Source organism: Phyllopteryx taeniolatus, chromosome 11 (assembly GCF_024500385.1).
Source record: "Phyllopteryx taeniolatus isolate TA_2022b chromosome 11, UOR_Ptae_1.2, whole genome shotgun sequence".
NCBI lineage: Eukaryota > Metazoa > Chordata > Actinopteri > Syngnathiformes > Syngnathidae > Phyllopteryx > Phyllopteryx taeniolatus.
Window position 1 is genome coordinate 2,047,605 of NC_084512.1, and position 18,624 is coordinate 2,066,228.

The 18,624-nt window shown below is 44.8% G+C and overlaps 1 protein-coding gene and 1 long non-coding RNA gene across 9 annotated transcripts in view; one reads left to right on the top strand and one right to left on the bottom strand.

Annotated features, from left to right (window-relative positions):
- LOC133486004 (uncharacterized) lies at positions 1-14,969 on the bottom strand. 5 transcript variants are annotated; one of them, XR_009790878.1, is made up of 7 exons: positions 14,789-14,969; positions 11,547-11,690; positions 9,957-10,603; positions 9,594-9,837; positions 9,387-9,531; positions 377-489; positions 1-232 (listed from the first exon to the last, which is right to left on the bottom strand). It is a non-coding gene; the product is annotated as an uncharacterized LOC133486004 (long non-coding RNA). The 5 variants fall into 5 exon arrangements; XR_009790879.1 differs by lacking the exon at positions 11,547-11,690 and having other exon boundaries at positions 9,957-10,088; positions 14,789-14,958; XR_009790880.1 differs by lacking the exon at positions 14,789-14,969 and having other exon boundaries at positions 9,957-10,088; positions 11,587-11,791.
- The window catches only part of pitx3 (paired-like homeodomain 3), a 23,974-nt gene continuing 15,871 nt past the window's right edge, over positions 10,522-18,624 (top strand). The window contains exons 1-3 of one of the 4 annotated variants that reach the window (XM_061790536.1): positions 10,522-11,506; positions 11,602-11,787; positions 18,041-18,158. In XM_061790536.1, the coding sequence (XP_061646520.1) occupies positions 11,773-11,787; positions 18,041-18,158 (133 nt within the window). In that variant the 5' untranslated portion in view covers positions 10,522-11,506; positions 11,602-11,772. Of the gene's footprint in view, positions 11,507-11,601; positions 11,788-12,625; positions 12,910-14,702; positions 15,280-18,040; positions 18,159-18,624 lie in introns of those variants that run through there. The other 3 variants (XM_061790539.1, XM_061790537.1, XM_061790538.1) reach the window with 3 other exon arrangements.

Sequence of the window (18,624 nt, forward strand, 5' to 3'; positions counted from 1 at the left end):
GGCCATGATGTCATGGTTTGTACCAAACGATATTGGACTGGACCCAAAAGCAGACTGAGACTAAGGAAGCAGTTGGATGCCGTTTATTTGGGAAAAGCGCGAGGTCAGGAATCCAAAGACGCGATGGTGGTCCATCGGAGTAGGGAGCGTGCGGGAGACTGGAGCGTGAGCAGGTGAGGGAACTTGGCAATGCGGCTGGAGCGAGCGTGGTGGCAGGAGACATGTGAAGGCACTGGAGGAGGAGGATCAACAGGGAGTATGTATGAGCACAGGTATCAGAGAATCTTTTCTTACTATCATGAGCAATGCGTAGGCCGGTGTACTGCGTAAACGCGAGAATACTCTGGCGCTGCAACACTGGAACTGGCAGGCTTACGTGCAAGCAGTGATGAGTGCTGATTGGAACCAGGTGAGCAGGCAAGGAGGTAAATAGTGGTGGAGAGAGATGGAAAAAGAGGCAAAAAGCGCCACCCGTTCCCGGCAGAGGAACTGCAGGGCACAGATCATGACACATGAAGGTAAGTCAGGATTTCAGAAAACTTGACCTTTGGCATTGAGAATAGTAAACCAAAGCTTGAGATTTGCATTGACCTTTACAAAGACACTTATTCAACATACATGAAACAGAGCATGTACACTTACCGCCATACTTCATGTATTTCATTTGATTGTTTTATATTGATGGCCTAGAGCTGGTTTTCACATGTACAAACATTTACTGTGTTAGCATAGGCGCTGACTCATTCTTATGCCTGAGTTCCTACAAATTTGTGTTACATTGCCACCATAGGAACGGAACTCATCGTAAACCGTTAACCCCTTATGTAAAATACCCGCTGTCCTCACTTCAGTTGCTAGATAAGCATTATACAAATCTTCTATCACAGTAATTGCAATTCCAAAGTGGTATCACTACAATTTTAAACTATTTGTGTAAGTATTTGCTATATATTGCGTGGGTCTGCACAAATCTTAAATTGAGTCTCTACAATCTGTTATCACTGTGCAATCAGGAGTCAAACATTTGTTCTGTATAAGTTTAAAGGACACACAGTAACATCACGAATCAGAACTCTATTTACTTTATACAAAATGTTTGATCACCTGTAGGATTTGTAATTTTAGTCATGTGTCTGCAAATGTATGCATTATCTTTATTCCCACATAAAATCAGACTGCTCTAAATCAGTAAGAACACTGCAGTCTGCAAGAGAAAAAAGGATGTGCAATCATGGGTTGATTATTAATTTTTAAATACGCTCTTTCAATGTTGTGTTGTATGTTATCCATTAATTCCCTTTATTCTTGTCCAATTTTCCTTAGCTCTTAAAGAAACAAATTTCACATCATTATGTTAACACACGCTTTGATTATTCCCAAGAGTATCAACAGTGACCATCTTGAATCCTTAAAACAATAAATATCGCTGGCTTGTGCCACTCACCAAGTTGCAGGTAAGAGTCAGATGTATTATTTTTTTATGACAATGTGCTATTATGTAAAGTAGCATATTTGGAATGTTTGGTACATCGGGCAATGTTTTACTAGAAATCCCAGAATCAGACAGTGTGAAATTTTGATGGTACTTGGTCAGCTTCGCTATTGGTTTATTAATCCTTATTGTGTGGTACAAATTAAAAGTTTTACTTTGAATAGTAGCACTATTTGTGAAATGTATTATTTATTTCATAAACAATAAATGTTATATTGTCAGAAACATACCAAGTATTTTAAAATTGTGACTTTGAGCAAAGATAAAGGTACAATTAACTGTTTTATTGTTAAAAGTCAGAAATTAAATATAAATTATTATTTCCATTTTTTTTAAACTTGATTTCCGTTTAAAATTCAATTTTCTCAGCTGCATGCATGGGTCACTATTGCTCTAATCCCAAATTTGTTCACTGGAGTTTATCAGTGCCGGCATGCAGTTCAGCTCCTTTTTACAAACCAGGTGTTACAGAAACAAATACACCTGCATCATTGTTTGCAACACTTTTCCAACTTACTCTGGCAGGTGATTTTGCAAGCACCTCTGCTCCAGCAACATTAGTAAAGGTCAATGAACGATAACAAACATTGACATTGTGTGCAGTGTCATATCTCAAGGCCCACAGCTGTGTTAAGAATCTGTTAATACTCTGACAAAGATGTGTGATTCATTGCTTTCTTTTTATCTGCATGTGTACTGTAACACCATATTCACCCATTCTGAAATATGTTATAGGCCACATTTTATATGGAACAATTGTTATTTGTTTTTAAACTACAAGATACCACAAAATCTCCATACATCTCTCAACATTAACAGGTCCATCACTGAAGAGCAAGTTGCCTAATGCAGTACATAATGATAAAGTTGTGGACATTTGCTGGTAATAATTAGACTTTACCACGATCTGATTTGATTTGTCGCCGTCGTATACAGTATATTTTAATCCAAAAGCTACTTTATTTTTAGCCTTGTGACTTGTCTTTTGATGTCATTTACGATCACTGGGCTTTGTCAAAACAAACGTGACCGGATACAATCGACCACGACAACAACAATGGATCGCGCGTGTATTGTGTTGGTCAAAAAACAACTAAATGGGGAAAAACGTGTGGTGGTGGTGGTCACCGGTGATCGGGAGAAGACGTTTGTTCAAGGATTGCTTGAGGTACGTTCATGTATTTTTAATATGATACAGCTCACAAGGAGGCAACAAAACGTTATGTAGCCTAGCAAGCTAGTGCTAACACTAACGGTTGTATGTAAAGATGCCGGCGTTCTGTTGAATCATGCTCTAAGGTTTTGGTGTGTGTGAAGTAATTTAATAAATTACAGTAAACCAAACCATTACCGGACAAGGCTTGCTTTTGGAGCAACACGACCATGGTCTAACCCTGCTGGTTGGGAAGGTACGTGATTTCTCACAAGCTCTCATGACTCTTCAAGATCAGTTTGCCTCGCTCCAAATCCGCAAACAGCCACCTGTCACGGCACTCGCCCCTCCTGTCACCCACCCCACCCAGGTTGTGCGGGAGCCGTTCGTGGCAGCCCCGACCCCTGATGTTGGTGATCTAGGGGCTTGTCACGCTTTTTTGATTCAGTGCTCACTCATTTTTGAGCAGCAACCTCATTCTTACTCCACTGACCATGCAAAGATAGCCTACCTCATAGGCTGCCGCCGGGGTACAGCACTTTCATGGGGGTCAGCAGAATGGAGGAGGTAGTCGGCCATTTGTGCGTCATACTCTTCTTTCACGGCGGAGATGAGAAAGATCTTTGACCACCCGGTCCGTGGGAGGGAGGCCGCTAGACGGCTGATGTCACTCCGACAGGGCACTCGCAGTGTGGCCGAATTCCCAATCACTTTCAGAACTCTCACTGCAGAAAGCAACTTCAATGACGAGGCACTCCAGGAAATTTTTCGGGGAGATCTTAATGACTCGATTAAGGACGACTTAGCTTCCAGAGATGACCCCAATGACCTCGATCAACTAATTAACCTTTCCATAAGATTAGATTTTCGTCTCCGTGAGCAACTCGAGACTCTCGACACCGCCAACCTCCCCGTCTTCACCATTGTACGCTTCTAAGCCGAGTTTCGAGCCACAGCCTTTGTCCTCAGCACCGCCCCTGGATGGCAGCGAGGCTATGCAGCTGGGACGAGCAAAACTCTCAGATGTGGAGAAGACATGCAGGAGGTCGGCCAATCTGTGTTTTTTGTGGAGATGCTAGCCATTACATTGCCAAATGTCCCACACGTCATCAAACTGGGGGTCTCACCAATGAGGAAGGAGGCATTGGTGTTTCACTCAAGTTCGTCCTCCGCCTGCTCTTGGGTCCCGTCTGAATCAACACGTGACACCCAGAATCCCGACATCGACCGGACAGTGCCAAAGATAACTTCCTGGAGCAATTTTTGTCATGAGAACTGCTTGTTGACAGCTGTGGGGCCTCTTAGTGGTCAGAGTCCAAGTGATGAGCCTAATTTTGTCTTGTGTTCCTGTAATTTACCACAATTTAGCTCAAGTATTCAGTAAACACCAGACCATACGATTGTGCTATAGAACTCCAACCCGGTGGACCACTTCCCAGCAGCCGGCTCATTAACATCTCATATATCAGTGAGTCGCTGGGGGCAGGTATAATTCAGCCTTTCTCATCCCAGTGGGAGCGGGTTTTTTCTTTGTGGACAAAAAGGACAAGACCCTCTGTCCATGTGTTGATTATCGTGGTCTTAACAAAATCACCATAAAGAACAGGTACCCCTTGCCCCTGATTGATTCTGCCTTTTCCCTCCTTCACGGTGCAACAATCTTTTCCAAACTCGACCTGCGCCAGGCATCCCATCTTGTCCGCATTCGGGAGGGGTATGAGTGGAAGATGGCATTCAACACTCATAGAGGGCACTACGATTACCTCGTCTTGCCATTCGGCTTGACCAACGCTCCTGCTGTCTTCCAAGCCTTGGTCAATGATGTCCTGCGTGACATGATTGGCAAATTTGTGTTTGTGTACATGGATGACATCCTGATCTTCTCCAGTTTCAGCGCAGATCACGAACAACATGTTCTCCAGAGGCTTCTCGAGAACAAGCTCTTTGTGAAGGTGGAAAAATGGGAGTTCCACGTTCCAATGACCACCTTCCTGGGCTAAGTTATCGCCAAGGGGCAGCTCCAGATGGACCAGCCAAGGTTGTCGCGGTCACTGAATGGCCAAAACCTTCGACACGAAAGGAGCTGCAACACTTCCTTGGCTTTGCCAATTTTTACAGACGGTTCATTCGAAACTACAGTCAAGTTGCAGCCCCCCTCACTGCTCTCACATCTACCTTGACACCTTTCCGTTGGTCGGACGGGGCTGACCTGGCTTTTTGTCAACTAAAGAGACTGTTTTCCTCTGCTCCTGTCCTGGTCCAATTTATTGTTGAGGTTGATGCATCGGAGGGAGGAGTTGGCGCGGTGCTGTCCCAGCGATCCCCGGAGGATGGTAAGGTACAACCCTGTGCCTTCTTTTCTCGCAGACTGTCTGAGGCGGAGAAGACAGGGAACTCTTAGCAGTGAAGATGGTATTGGAAGAACGGCTGCATTTTCTTGAAGGAGCAGAACACCCATTCATTGTGTGGACCGATCACAAGAATCACTGTTTTTTTATTGTTTCACTTTCATCTTGTCCTATCGCCTAGGTGCTCAAAATGCTAAGCCTGACGCCCTGTCCCGGCAGTTTGTTTCGGAGGGCTCCAAAACCGATCTTGGTCCCATCTTGCCTTCAAGTTGTTTGATTGCCTCGCTTACATTTGAGATTGAAACACTTGTAAAGGAGACCCAAGTTGAGCAATCTGATCCTGATGGGGATCGCCGGAACTCTTTGTCTCTGATTCTGTCCGCTCTCAGGTGCTGCAGTGGGCCCACTCCTCACATCTTACCTGTCACCCTGGAATCCGCAGAACGTTGGCCTTCATCCGTCAACAATTCTGGTGGCCTACCATGGAGGACGACACTCAGTCTTTTGTGTCGGCATGCACGGCATGCGCCCAGAATAAAACATCCTCTAAACCAAGCTCTGGTCTGTGTCGTCCACTCCCTATTCCCAAGTGTCCTTGGTCACACATCGCCCTAGACTTCAGTCGTTCTCACTGTGGTGGATAGGTTCTCAAGGGCTTTATCACTTTATCGCACTTCCCAAGCTCAAAGAGACCGCCAACCTATTGGTCCAGCACGTTTTTCGCTTGCACGGCATCCCTTCTGACATAATTTCCGACAGAGGCCCCCAGTGTGTGTCTATGTGTGTGTGTGTGTGTGTGTGTGTGTGAGTGTGTATGTGATTTCTTGCAGGTGTGGTGCATTGCAGTTACTCAGCAGTTTTTTTCCATCCCCAATTAGCTGCCCTATTTTGAAGACCTGCCCTGGACTCCACCACACTGCCATATTATCAACTACCTACCGTATTTTCCGGACTATAAGCCGCAACTTTTTTCTGCGCTCTGAACCCTGCGGCCCATGCAACGATGCACCTAAAATATAGGTATATAAATTCTTGACCGTTTCCCATAATGCACTAGGGTTTAGGCATGCGCAGAATGCCTCCAGTGTGAAGAAGAAGACAACGCTAGTTTTTGGCGCACACAATGCGAAACGCAACACGACACGCACAAACGCAAAATTTTGGTTTTTTTCATACCCTCATCATGGAAAGTACAAGAAGAAAAGCATATGATGCAGCTTTTATGTTGAAAGCCATCGATCTGTCTATCGTGTTTTTAAAGCGGCACTCCGAGGTGACTGAGAGGCTTGGATGATCAGCGGTGAGAAAGGTTTCACAAAAACTGTCCGCATGCGAAGATCATCCTTTTCTGAGGTCTACCAGTTGATCTTAAAAGCGTGGAGCAGTGTGAAAGAATCTACGATCACCAACGGATTTCGAAAGGCTGGACTGCTACGTGAGGAGAACAGCATAACTTCAGCGGTAACTCTGTCTCGAGATGAAAATGACATTGAGAGCGTCACCGACAGAGGGACTGAAATGGTGTGTGACGGAGATGTTTTGAGTCTCTTCAACTCCGACACTGAAGAAGACGACTTCTTCAGTTTCCCTTTCGACTTCAGTAAACAGGTGGAGGATGAATAAAAACAATGACTTTTCTGTTATGTTTGAGCTGTTTAACTGCCGTGTTACAGGCAGTGTTTGGAAACAATTAAGGTATGTAAATAAACATTTACAAAATCTTTCTGTGTAAATATCTAATTTCACAACGTATATATCCGCGGCGTATAGTCTGGTGCGGCTAATATATGTAAAAAAAAAATAATTTCTCCAAATGTAGTGGGCGTGTCTTATATTCCGATGCGCTCTATAGTCCATAAAATACGGTACTTCGAGTTTGTAATCTAGCAATCCTGAACCGCGAGACTTTAAAAAATTGTTCTAATCCGTTCTTGCTCTTGTCCCGGCTCTTGTTCGTGTATTCTGTGCTTTTTGCAGGTCTGGGTGAACAAGAATTGTTTTGATCTTGTTGTCTATACAGTATATGAAAAATGCTGAGAATTATTTTTCTTGAACTCAGTTGTGTTTTTCAAGTACTGTATCAAGACAATTTAGAGCTGAAATTTTTATTTTACTCACAGGTGTGGCATATCAAGATGCTGATTACACAGCATGATTATTGCACAGGTGTGCCTTATGCTGGCCACAATAAAAGGAAATGTGCAGTTTGCTTTATTGTGGGGATCAGAAAACCAGTCAGTATCTGGTGTGACCACCATTTGCCTCACGCAGTGCAACACATCTCCTTTGCATAGAGTTGATCAGATTGTCGATTGTGGCCTGTGGAATATTGGTCAACTCCTCTTCAATGGCTGTGGGAAGTTGCTGGATCCATATACGCCGATCCAGAGCATCCCAAACATGCTCAATGGGTGACATGTCTGTGGAATATGTTGGCCATGCAAAAACTGGAATATTTTCAGCTTCCAGGAATTGTGTACAGATCCTTGCAACATGGGGCCGTGCATTATCATGCTGCAACATGAGGTGATGTCTGTGGATGAATGGCACAACAATGGGCCTCAGGATCTTGTCACGGTATCTCTGTGCATTCAAAATGCCATCAATAAAATGCACCTGTGTTCGTTGCCCATAACATACGCCTGCCCGTACCATAACCCCACCGCCACCATGGGCCACTCGATCTACAATGTTGAAATAGGCAAACCGCTCACCAACACGACGCCACACACGCTGTCTGCCATCTGCCCTGAATAGTGAAAACTGTGGTTCATCCATGAAGAGAACACCTCTCCAAGGTGCCAGACGCCATCGAATGTGAGCATTTGCCCACTCAAGTCGGTTACGATGACGAATTGGAGTCTGGTCGAGACCCCGATGAGCATGACGAGCATGCAGATGAGCTTCCCTGAGACGGTTTCTGACAGTTTGTGCAGAAATTCTTTCTTTCTATCATGCAAACCGATTGTTGCAGCAGCTGTCTGGGTGGCTGGTCTCAGACGATCTTGGAGGTAAACATGCTGGATGTGGAGGTCCTGGGCTGTGTTGTTGATATTTAAAATGGTTTCTGGAATGTTTTAAAGCCAGAGGTGAAGTAGGGCTAGGCAATGAAATGATCGTGATACATTTCAGGTCGATCATGGTGATCTGCTAAGGGCATATTTACTCAATCAATCATGGCTGTAATGTGCATGACAACAGACAATCAGAGTCAACCTTTTCCTGCTCCACTTTTGTTTTCAAGTTGAAAAATTAAACTTAATGACGACCGTAGAGCTAAATGCGTTGCAGAGGGTAACAAAATAGATGTCAGCCGTGACTTGGAGTTATCTTATAATTCCATTACAACAAGCTGCACCCCACCTGCTCCCAACAAGGTTTACTGTTTTAAATATTGTTTTAAATATTGACCATGTGGAAAGTTGTTGTTCGCAAAAGGTATTTTTTCAGAGTATTCAGTCCTGCTAATTTTCATATTGTTACATTTTGTGTATCGTGTCAAATTTTAACTTGAAACTACGTAATCTGTATTGTTATTAAAGATGCACTTTTGCAAATAATAAAGTTAGCACTACACCATATGTAGTGTCATAACTTGAAAATTAGAGTGTTCACTTTATATTTTAAGGCATCTTCATCATCCATGAGGAGGGCAAATTGTTTATTTTGTGTGTTGCATCCCTGTAAAAACATTCAATCAAGACTGTAAGCTAGTTCACTGTGTTACTTTATATTTTCCTACATTTTGTACTGTTTTTTTTTTTCAAATTCACTTCAAATGTTAATAAAATTTTTACCCACACTTTTTTTTTTTTTGCCTTATCACCCAGCCCCACCCTGAAGTAGTGGTTCTAAAAAAAAAATTCAGGTTGTTCAGTAGCTCGTTCCCTTTGTCGTTCCAGCAATCAATTATCCATCCTGATGGTCAGGGCAATTAACTACGGGACTCCGAAATTGAGGTGTCGTCCCACCCAAACAACTCGTCTTTAACCCTTGAGCAAAGGCCCCAATAAAAAAATTCTGCACAAGGCTACTTTGTCGAAACCAATCTCTGCAGCTAAGATGTGGAAAGTAATAGTCTGCGACAAATAGAAAAATCGAGCTGTCTGCTTGCAGCTTCCTTGCCCTAAATAGGATGAAAAGTATTCAAAGTTCCAATTGGAATGTCAAAAAAGATGAATATGAATATGAAGATGAATAAGGGGGAGACCGGCTTAAGCAGAGACACGTGGAATGTTGGATGGCTCGTGAGGGACTGGGTGAGTTTTAATTGAACTGAGGTGGCATTGATGAGTTTGGTGATAGGAAATGGACCAATGTAGCGAGGGGCGAGCTTACGGGACTCCGTTTGGAGTGGGAGGTCACGGGAGGAGAGCCAAACCATCTGACTCACCTTGTATTCCGGAATGGGAGATTGATGAAGATCCTCCAGGCGCTTATTCTTCTCCGTAGACCGAGTCAGAGCAGCCTTGACATCCATCCATACAGATAGGATTCGCCGAAGGTGCTCCCTCACAGTGGGAACCGCCACTGCTGGTCTTTAAACAAAGGAGGTTGGAAACCGGAACATGCCATAAAGGGAGTCATACCTGTGGCGGACCTGGTGAGGGAGTTGTGGGTATATTCCACCCATGGGAGGAAGGTGCACTAGGAGGCAGGATGGCAAGCAGCGAAGAGCGGATTCCAGGCTTTGATTTGCACGCTCGATCTGTCCATTGGTTTGGGGGTGGTAGCCGGAAGACAAACTGGCTGCTGCGCCCATCGCCTTGCAGAACTCTTTCCAGACCCAGGATGAGAACTGAGGACCCCGGTCCGATACAATGTCAACAGGGATACCATGAAGTCTGAACACATGGAGGACAAGAAGGTTAGTATTTCTCAAAACCAGAGGGCAATTTGGGAAGAGGTACATAGTGAACACACTTGGAGAACCGGTCAATAATGGTGAGGATGACGGTGTTACCTTCAGTCGGTTAGGAGGTCCGGTCTTGGATCCGGGTGAGTCTTCTGAGCCTCTTTGATCACCCGTTCAATCGTCCAAGTGGCTGCTCCCACGGAGCATGAGGAAGGGAGGATGGATTCTGGTTCCGCTGGACTGGAGGGGGGTGCAAACATAGCGGAGAGGGCATCAGGCTGGCCATTGCGCGAACCAGGGCGGAAGGAGAGGCAGAAATTGAACCCGCTGAGAAATAAAGCCCAGCGAGCTTGCCGGGGATTAAGCCGCTTGGCAGAACGGAGATAAACTAGGTTCTTGTGGTCATTCCATATAATAAAGGGTGTAAGGGTCCCCTCCAACCAGTGCCTCCACTCCTCCAGGGCCCAAACGATGGCTAGCAGCTCACATTTTCCGTTGTCATAGTTCCGCTCGGATGTAGACAAAAGGCGAACGGAGGAGAGGTGGTATTCGCATTTTTCAGGTTTCACAAAGAGGCGGTTCTCAAGAAGGCGTTGGACGACTTGACGGACATGCTGGCGGTGTTCTTTGGGGGAGCGGGAGAAGATGAGTATGTTCCTTGCTGAACATGGGGGATAGATTGTGATAATCTTCAGTGAACCGGGAGAGATCGGTAGGTGTAACTGGTGGCTGAGGTGTGCTGGAGGACGGGATGGCTGAAAGGAGACATTGGGAATGACAGAAGTGACTCCAAGCAGTGATTGACAGGTGGGTACAATATATGACAGGGTTGTGTTGTTTGAGCCAAGGGACAAGTGGCGTCAAGTGGAGATGACAAATAATTTGAGTGTTTCGCGATGATTCCCAGAAATTAGCAGTTTGAATGGTACCGTTTGGTTGGTGACAGGGGAGATGAGTCGCCCGTGCTGGGCCGTAACCTTCTTACGGGACAGGAGGGGCTCGAGGGGAAACTAGAGCTGACACGCCAAGCCCTCAGGGATAAAATTGTCATCTTCGCCGGAGTCAATGAGGGCAGAGACTGGTGTATTGCGAACGGGACCAAGAATGCATGCGGGAACAGTTATATGGGAGGGAGAGCTTTGAGAGGTGTTGGTTTGTCTCACCACGACACTCTCAGGTCGTGGTGAGCCTGGTCTTGTGGCTTGAGAGTGCAGGTGACCAATAAAGTGACCAGGCTGTCCACAATAGATGCATAACCTCTGAGAGAAGCGGCGCTGCCGTTCCTGGGGGAGGTTGTCTTGTATTATGGCTAAAGAAATTACATTTTTGTGGGAGGTGGGTTTGTCCCTGGTCGCGAGTTCGTCTTTCAGTTGTACGGATAACCCCTTAAGAAAAATTCCCTTTGTGCTGCGTCGTCCCACCCGCATTCAATTGTGAGTATCCAGAAACCAATTGAGTAGGATGCTACGGAACTCGAACCTTGGGTGATAGCTAGGAGGCGCCGAGTGGCTTCCCTACCCTTAACGGGGTGATTGAAAACTTTCGTGAGTTTGGACATAACGTGAGCAGGTGGTGTGGCATGGCGGCGTGGCTGGAGCAAGCAGCGAGGCGGGGAAGGCACGGGAAGGAACACTTGAGACGGGAGCGAACAAAATCGGGTAAGTACAGATGCGGGTCATCAGATAATTACTTGCATACCACAGAAACCTGGAAGTACGAGTGTTGGCCAGTGAGTTACAGTGTCAATACTCAGGCGACGGCTTCCCGGAACTGATGGGCTGACATGCAGGCAGTGATGAGTGCTGATTGACGACAGGTGCACGGTCGACGTGATGCTGATTGCTGGGGAAGGAGAGAGGGAGAGAGAGAGGCAAGGCGCAAAGTGCCACCCAAGCTCCAAAGGAGGAACTGCAGGGCACAGATCATGACAGCTCTATTGGTAAACTGAAATTCTTATTAACTACTCCAAGTAGGCTTTAAATACTGCATCTTGTTTTTGATGTCCACAGACAGCTATTATTTGTAGTTTTCATTGTATTTCATATTTTCATAAAAAGTTTTTTTTCAATTTCTTGATCAAGTTTACACATGACAATGACCCATTGGTCCCTGCGCAATATGAAATGAAATGACATAATATTATAATGCATGTCTCAATGAATGAGTTGGGGCCAAGCATGGCAGTTTTGAATATTTGCAAAACGGTTGTCATCTCCTCACACGTGCCACTGAAGTCTATGTCCAGTGTACAGTGAAGTGATAAATTGTGACCGAGCAAAATAAAATGCAACTGAACACATCACTATGGGTGGAATTGGGTGTCGGCATTGAGGGTGGCCACATTTTGCATGCGAGAACCACAGGCTGTCCCCAGGTCGTCCACTCTCACGAGTGGTCGCAAACCATCTGATTCACTGCTACACGCTTCCTTTCGTGCGGTAGGACCGCTTCAGGTTTTGTTCTTCTGACTTTCGCCATCCGCGCTCAGGAGGACCATAGCCCTTGTCGCCCTCTGATAGCTCGCCACGGTCACGTTGCCATGGAATCCAAAATCCGAGCTATGTATCTCCCGTGATTTGGATTCGTGATAGGGGTGTGGGCCCGACTTGTTCTGTGGAGTCCAAACCGTGTCATTTTCTGGTCACGATTTTGCTACAGCAAAAAAAGCATATCAGCAGGGAGCTGCAGGGAGAGAGATAATGGAATGTGTTTGGGGGTGGGGGTGTGGGGGGAGTACCGGGGCCCTCCTTTGGTGGACCTGGCTGTCACACACAATATTTAGCATGAAAGCAACCCCCAGCCTCTCTCCCCACCCCTACATTGTGCGTGGGGATCAAACTGCCCTCTTCCTGCAGTCTACATGACAGCAGAGGGGAGACAAACTGCGAGCGAGCAAAGCGACGTTGTTCCTGCCTCCCCCGCTTTGCTTTTGTGACTTTTTGAGAAAACCGAGGAACTTTTCGTCCATGTCACCGTCACACCTGAAGCCAGGACACTCAGCGGGCCGCAGCAAAGATCTTTGCCTTCTCTACGGATTAATTTAACCACACCGGGATTGGATGTAAGTGCTCGCAACTGCACTTCTCCCCTTCCCTCTCCGTAACCCTTTTTCAAATCGGATCAAAACGGTTTTTTATTCCAAGCCGGCCGACATAAGAACGAGGACCGTCACGGAGCCCGAATGACACCCTTTACTGCACACATAATCTCAGTCGAATGTCGGGAGCCACGAAAAGAACATTCACACTAAAAGACAAATGGCTATTTTTAGCATGCAATTTGTCTAGATGCGACGCACATTGCCAAACTTGCAACGGACTATTATTATTATTTTACTTATTATTTATTTATTTGATTTTCTGACGCCTGAAAATGAAACTGCTCGCAATTTACAGCGCAAATGAACGATATTCATCGCTAACAAATATAGGATACTGACTTCGCAGAGGCAGACGAGCATGTGAAAAATATTTCGAGGTCCAAAATTGATAGGCGGCAGGTGGTTGAAGACCCCCCCCCCCCACCCCACCCCTGCACACACACACACACACACACAGCCGCGCGACTAATAAACAAGTAGAAGTTCACTGGCAATTTCCAAGAACTGTTCCGTTAGTGTCAATATATATATTTTTTAAATACTTCATTACTTTATCTTTATTTGGAGAAGTAGATTCGATTGAAAAATACACTAAAATTATATATATTTTATATATATATATATATATATCGGAATTAATCTTTGTGGTTGTAAATAAAAATCCGCGCGTTCCATTGAATACGTGGGGGGGGGGGGGGGGGGGGGGGGGCACGATCATTATAGCATTATTACGCGCATTCGGGAGGCCCCGAACCTCATTTGGAACGTTCAATTCGACGATCGCGATCGCTGCAAAGAAATAAAAAAAATCCACGCGCGCATTCCCCCCCCCCCCCCCCACAAGCAAATTAAAAAGGCAAATATCCGAAAGTATGAACGAATTTAACGTTCCTTTGCCTGCTGTTTTTGCCGTGCGAGGCCGCGGCCCGCTGAAGTGAGAACAATGCATATACAACAAAAAACATCGCAATCATTTACTGTACGTATTTTATTTTTATTTATTTTTTTGGGCGGGGGGTATCAGTAATCGTTATTTGACTCCCATATTTAAACGTTTGCGTTCAAATGCGTGCTTAATTTTTTTCCGTTGCACACGATTCAAAATGTGGTCAACGAATTTAATTGTTTTCCGAAAAATAAAACTCGATATGTTACTTCAACGCATTTTAATGTTCGACAGAAGTCCATTTTTTTCTTCTTTTTTTTTCCTCCCAGTTCATCAACGCAAATAAATGCGGCACATGAATATAACTTTCCAATTTACAAACCGGAGGTATGTATAGAAATATAGAAACATAGAGAAATAACAGACCTTCATATGTGTGACTAATAAAGTACGGTAGCGTAATGGCGCGCAGGTCTCGGCCTCCTCCCTCAACTCAATCGTATGCAAATGATCGCATGATACGAGGCCACAAATTAACATCTGCAAACATTGGAGCCAAATTCCATCTGCCGGCCTCCTCGAGGAGGCCCTTAATAAGTCCTCAGGCAGCAAAGTGACACACATCTTAATCAAGTCTTAATCCCCCCGAATTAATTCCCCGCGCGTTTATGAATAATTCCCCCCGGCTGCCCGTGCAAAATGCGGACAGTCTGCACAACGGACGCGCCAAGTCACATCCTTGATTATCTTTTGGGATTATGATTATTATCATCATATATATATATATATATATATATATATATATATATATATATATATATTAATGAGTTGATACTGCTTATGCCAACCGATGCAAATGGAATATTCAACCAGAAGACACCACGCAGACGTAAAAAAAAATAATCCACTCACATCCTTGTAATGTCATTTGCTTGAAATGAAGTGGATGCTCACCTCCAAAGAGAAGTGCACATTTGAGTTGACTGTGCGATCGCCCATCTTGTTAGCTTGTGTGGCAGCTTGTCGGTCATTAGCAGGGAGCGGGGGTGTGGATGGATCATGATTTCGGAAACATTGTCAAGTTGTACCCCCCCCCCCCCTGGTGTGTGCGGGGCGGGAAGGGCAGGAATCGGGAGGGGGGCGTCAGGGTGCTGACACCTTGTTCTAGGAGAAATGCATCACCCAAAGGACCTTACTGCCAAGCCACTGGGCCTCTCGGCACCACATTGACACCACTCCGTCTGGCCATCCATCACTCTCAGATATATATCACCCCTCTGGATTGTCTTACGATCATATTTCAGACAGGGAAAAACTAGACCTGGCTTGGATCGAGCGGGGTCACAAAGAGGGGGCTGCGTTTGTGTCTTGCAAATAGCTGACTGAATTCTACCCAAAGGGACTGAAGCTTTTGGTTTGAACACCGAGGACCGACTCAACCCAAGGTATCACAGTTGAGGACTCGATTTGAACTACATTCAAATTATTTTTTTGTGTGTGGGGGGGGGTTTGCATTCTACACAGCTCTGCGCCTTTCATTTCAGTTTATCTGCCTTTATATTGTAGAGTAATGCTTTGCAAACTGTTTACACCAAGTACTGCAGTTTGGACATTAACACTGCGCTTAAATATATATACTAAAAAGAAATGTACTTAAATAATATTGAAATACTTTAATTAAGTATTATGTATTGCGCATAAAAGTGAAATAAAAAAATTGTACCTCTATAAATGATGACCTGCAAATGTTTTGTATTTAATACAGTTCAATACAACCAACCTGTACTTAACAACTATCCTGGATTTAATAAACCAAACAAAACATTGCAGCCACTGTAACAGGCACAGTTTGAACATTTAATTCAGTAATACTTTCACGTAGCGCTAGAGGAAGCCCGCGTGCCACTAGTGGTATTCGTACCACACTTTGAGAATCACTGTTATAGAGCACTGCAGTGCAAATAAAAAGGAAATACGTTACGTTGAAAGGACAAGAGCAATGTCATTTTCCGTCATTGCGTTATGCCAACACACTATTTCCATGCATGTAAACGAGGAAAAGTGGATCTTTTTGAGCCCCAAATCAACTTCAACCCACAATTGTGTATCAGCGGCCCATTCATCCAAAACAACCACACTGAGGCAGTGTGATTAAAAAGATAATCTCTTTACTGGGAGTTTATGACCTTAAACAGATTCAAGTGGTCTTACCCAAGAAAGGACTTCTCGCCCCCCCCCCCCCCCCCCCCCCCCACCCCCCAGCTTTGAAAACCAAATTTTGGGTCGTCTAATCTTTTGTGAAAGGCGCTGATAATTCTCCCCACTCAACGGAAAATTCTCGCTTGTATCAAAATCTCCTCGAAATGTTTGTGGTGTTGCAGCTCCCATCTCAGATGCAGCATACTCTACAGTATTCTGTTTTAATTATTTGCTAAAGTGTTCATCAGCATATGCAGATGAGCTAAAAGTATACGTATTATGGTTGCTCCGAAATGGCAACGATATTGTTCACTTTGGAATTCAAGCGTTTTGGCCAATCCCTGTTATCATTTGCGTCTTCGGTGGCACTCCGACATTGGTTACATCAAAATGATTTAGCGGCAGGTGTTATAAAAGTCAATATCTGTAAACTTATTTTCACTTTGCTCGACAAATTGAAGCGGAATTGTAATACCTCATTAAATTTGGTTTACAGATTTAGTGTGGGATGATGTGAGCCTATATCCCAAATTCTATTATCTGTAGCACTTATCCTGTGCGGGATCCTAGAAGTCTGGAGCCTAGCCCAGCTGAGGTTGGATCACGCTGTAAGCTCGCCTTCAGGCCGTTAACACTCTGTCTCATCAAGACCAGCACATATAGTCAGCCACTATATGGACACATTGGGTAACTCTTCTTAGGCACCACTCACCAGAAGTTCAATTTGCCTGAAACTTCCAGTTGTGGTGTGGTGGTACACTCGCTTGACTTTGGCGTGGGCAGTGTGGGTTCAGTTCCCACTCGGTGACGGTGCGAATGCGAGTGCGAATGGTCGTCTGTTTCTATATGTGCGACCAGTTCAGGGTGTAGTCTGCCTTTTGCCCTAAGTCAGCTGGGATAGGCTCCAGTGCCCTGTGACCCTAAACAGGATAAGCGGTGTTGGAAATGGATGGACTTCCAATTGTGGGAACAGCTTTCTGTTCCGATGTGACGGTGCCGTAGTACACGAAAGATGAGTTTTGCGTGGAAAAACCTGACATCAACACAAGCAAACACCTGGCGCTCTGTTTTCGTGGACTGCGCATCTGCAACGGGGAGCAAATCCTGGTGGATCCTGGTTTTCGTACAAGCACAGTGTGGCACAGTGTGGGTGTGTACTTAGAAATGCACCTGGCAAAGTGACAATTAGGTGGCATAAAGTCGATTAAATAAATAAAAAGGTAAATCGCTGGTCCAACGTGATTTTAATTAATTTGATTGGGGCACAGGCAGACAGATACTGAGCTCTGCGGACATATTTTAGTTGGGAGCGGTTGTCACCAGCTTCTTCTATATTTAATAAGGGTACCCTCCGGAATTGACAATGCTCTACACATGCATGAATCGCCGCGATTACGCATCGTCCTCTTTTGCACAGAGATGTCTTTGTCTTTATCAGTTAATTAGGCCACATTTAAAGGGAATGAGAGGAGCCGCTTTGACTGGCAGTGAATGAATTGACTGGCCTGCCCTCGTCTATGAAATTATGGGCTCATATTTATTCCCTTTTTCAGTAACTGTCGGACAGTTCTGGCCAAAAGCTCACACGGAGATTTAAATGCTCTACGAAAGCCTGGAAATGCAACAGCGATAAGTCGGTATTCAAAATAGAGTCACTTTTCATGACGTCAGCACATTAAGGGAGGAGAATATTGAAGTGGAAAAGTAAACCACACAAATATATCATGTTTATTTGCAAACAACAATGCAATAATAGTCCGCCTTTCGCCCGAAGTCAGCGGTGTTGACAATGGATGGATGGATGGATGATGATGATGATGAAGGGTTGTTTGTCTACACCTGTGTGTGACCGTCGAGCGACTGGTGAGGTGTACCCTGCCTATTTCACCCAAAGAAAGTTATAAAAAAAACATTGTGTAGATAGTATGGATACAGATAGTGATCTCACCTGCTAAAGCATTTGTTAAACGTTTGCATTTAATGTGTATTCTGTGTGTCCGTGTGCAGAGCCTGGTTATGGATTTTAACCTCCTGACGGACAGTGACGCCCGCAGCCCGGCGCTGTCACTCTCCGACTCTGGAACCCCGCAGCACGACCAGGGATGCAAGGGCCAGGAGAGCAGCGGTGAGTGAGGCGAAACTCAATCAGTTTCCGCCCAAGGATGTCGCTAGTTATATTCCACAACAACAATAACAATTTTGTATTTATTTTTTTCTCCGCATCAATAATGATAATGAAAGTATGCATGTAATTGCATACATGATTATGTACCGTAAGTCAGACTGAATTGACATAATTGCAATTTTCGAGGTAAAGCGGTGAAAATGAAAATGAAAAGCGTGGAAAATGACGTCGGTTTGCCACATTTTAATCACGTGCAGCCGAAAGTAATAAAGTGTAATTAGGTACTTTTCCCTCGTGTGTTGTGGGTGAAAATTGGAAATTGAAATCCTTAAAACTTCTAATCACAAGTTATTTCAGATGCTGTGGTTGAGTGCGGTAATATCATATCATATTTGCTCAGATCATAGGCTCCACTTATCCGCGACTAGAATGAGACCAGGCGGTGTCCGAAACTGGACGGGTGGTA